This window comes from Cryptomeria japonica, unplaced genomic scaffold (assembly GCF_030272615.1).
Source record: "Cryptomeria japonica unplaced genomic scaffold, Sugi_1.0 HiC_scaffold_288, whole genome shotgun sequence".
Classification (NCBI taxonomy): Eukaryota; Viridiplantae; Streptophyta; class Pinopsida; order Cupressales; family Cupressaceae; genus Cryptomeria; species Cryptomeria japonica.
In genome coordinates this window covers 120,710-122,362 of record NW_026729110.1, presented here as the reverse complement: position 1 = coordinate 122,362, position 1,653 = coordinate 120,710, and the positions used below count along the sequence as shown (strand labels likewise).

Below are 1,653 nucleotides of genomic sequence, written 5' to 3'. Positions count from 1 at the left end.
CACCCCCTGAAGATAGCATAGAGATTTAAGGCCTTCCCTTTCAAATATATATAAAAGAAAAGAAATCTAATCTTAGATAAAAGAAGAATTATTATTGTTTTGCTAAATTAATCGGCTGTCCAGAACATAAGGCTCCTGTGTTATCTTCTAAATAACTTAAATCGGCTTTAAAGAAAAACGACATTGTCAATAAAAAGTTAAATATTCAAAACGTAGACTGCTTGGTCATTTTTCTAAATAATTTAAATTCACTTACCACTTCGTGAGCCAGATCCAGATGTTCGTGATTGAGACCTAGGAACGAAGGCAAAGGCACGGCCAGTACCATAGCCATCTCACTAGCCAGCATCTCCTGAGCCCACACAAGTTCCGGTTCCAGGGCCAGCAGCGACTTCGTTGCTTACCCAGTTTCTGTTGATCCGATTGGTTAATCAGTCCTATCACCCGCTGTAGTAATCAATTATTCAAAAACCTATTGTCATCTTCAAAACGAGTTAAATTGACTTTATAATTAAAAAATACAAGCAGATCTTCAAAAATCCGAGAATAAACAGTTTCTTTGGAAAAGCTAAATACTCTCCTAATCTCTGTTTCGCTCGCAGTTGTTAAGATACACGTTTTAATTCATTTCACGTTTATATGCAAGACTTATCCGCAGACCAGGCCGATAACGATAAGTCGTCTATCATATTCATTGAATCTGCGGCATCGCAGACCACGTAAGTCGTCTATCGGGTTCATGTTAATTGCTTAGCTCAGTCACATTCCTTCCTGATGTGCATCTATATAAAGAGCTGCGCGCACCACAGCATTGCATAAAAGTAGTAACCAGTAACCAGCAGCCCGTTTCTTCTACTCCTTTTCAAGAGAATTTGTAGTGCAAATTTATAAGGAAAATGGGCGTTCCAGTGATTGACATGAAAAACATAGACGGAGGAGACAGAGAGGTGATCATGGCTGAAATAGCCAAGGCCTGCGAGAGTACTGGTTTCTTTCAGGTGAAAAACACAACTGATCATATTTTCTCATGTGCAAAACTTACTAATTATAGAGAAAACAGAGTTGAAGTGATTTCGTTTTGCGTTTGCAGCTTTTGAACCATGGCATAGAGCATGAACTCATGGACCGTGTAAAGAAAGTTTGCTCGGAGCATTACAAGCTTAACAGAGAGCAGAGCTTCAATGCCTCTTTGCCTGTAAGGTTGTTGAGCAACGCTCTTGACAGCGATAACGCTGATAAGATCGAGAACGTTGATTGGGAAGATGTTATTCAAATACATGAGATGCAGGAGACCAATTCATGGCCTTCCCAACCCAGTGATTTCAAGTACAACTACTCAACTATTTTGTGCACAATTCAAACGTTTCTATAAATATAGAATAGAAAAAATTAATATGAGCATGAACATATTTAGTGAGTCAAGTCTATCTTAATCATCAAAATCCATCATCCACGTATAGAGTAATACCAAAACTTAAGGGATATATTCTCTTGATACCTACGGATATAATTATGCCTTAATTTCCAACTTGGATAGTTTCTATTCCTTGTGAATTCCACAACAAAAATTAATTGGTGTACGACTTGATTCTTTATCCTATCTAGTGATCCAACAATATCTTATATAATATAAAATTATTCTAAACATGCCCA

The 1,653-nt window shown here is 37.4% G+C and overlaps 1 protein-coding gene across 1 annotated transcript; it reads left to right on the top strand.

The window, feature by feature from the left end:
• Positions 1–896: 896 nt before the first annotated feature.
• Positions 897–1,372, top strand: LOC131064063 (1-aminocyclopropane-1-carboxylate oxidase-like). The gene is made up of 2 exons (XM_057998090.2): positions 897–998; positions 1,091–1,372. Exons 1-2 carry the CDS (start codon positions 897–899, stop codon positions 1,370–1,372), a joined length of 384 nt encoding a protein of 127 aa, XP_057854073.2.
• The last annotated feature ends 281 nt before the right edge of the window (positions 1,373–1,653 follow it).

Bases quoted from the DNA above. Each gene is read 5' to 3' on its own strand.
- LOC131064063 (XM_057998090.2), top strand. From the start codon at position 897: ATGGGCGTTCCAGTGATTGACATGAAAAACATAGACGGAGGAGACAGA. The intron at 999-1,090 runs GTGAAAAACACA...TTGCGTTTGCAG, and splicing joins AGAGTACTGGTTTCTTTCAG to CTTTTGAACCATGGCATAGA.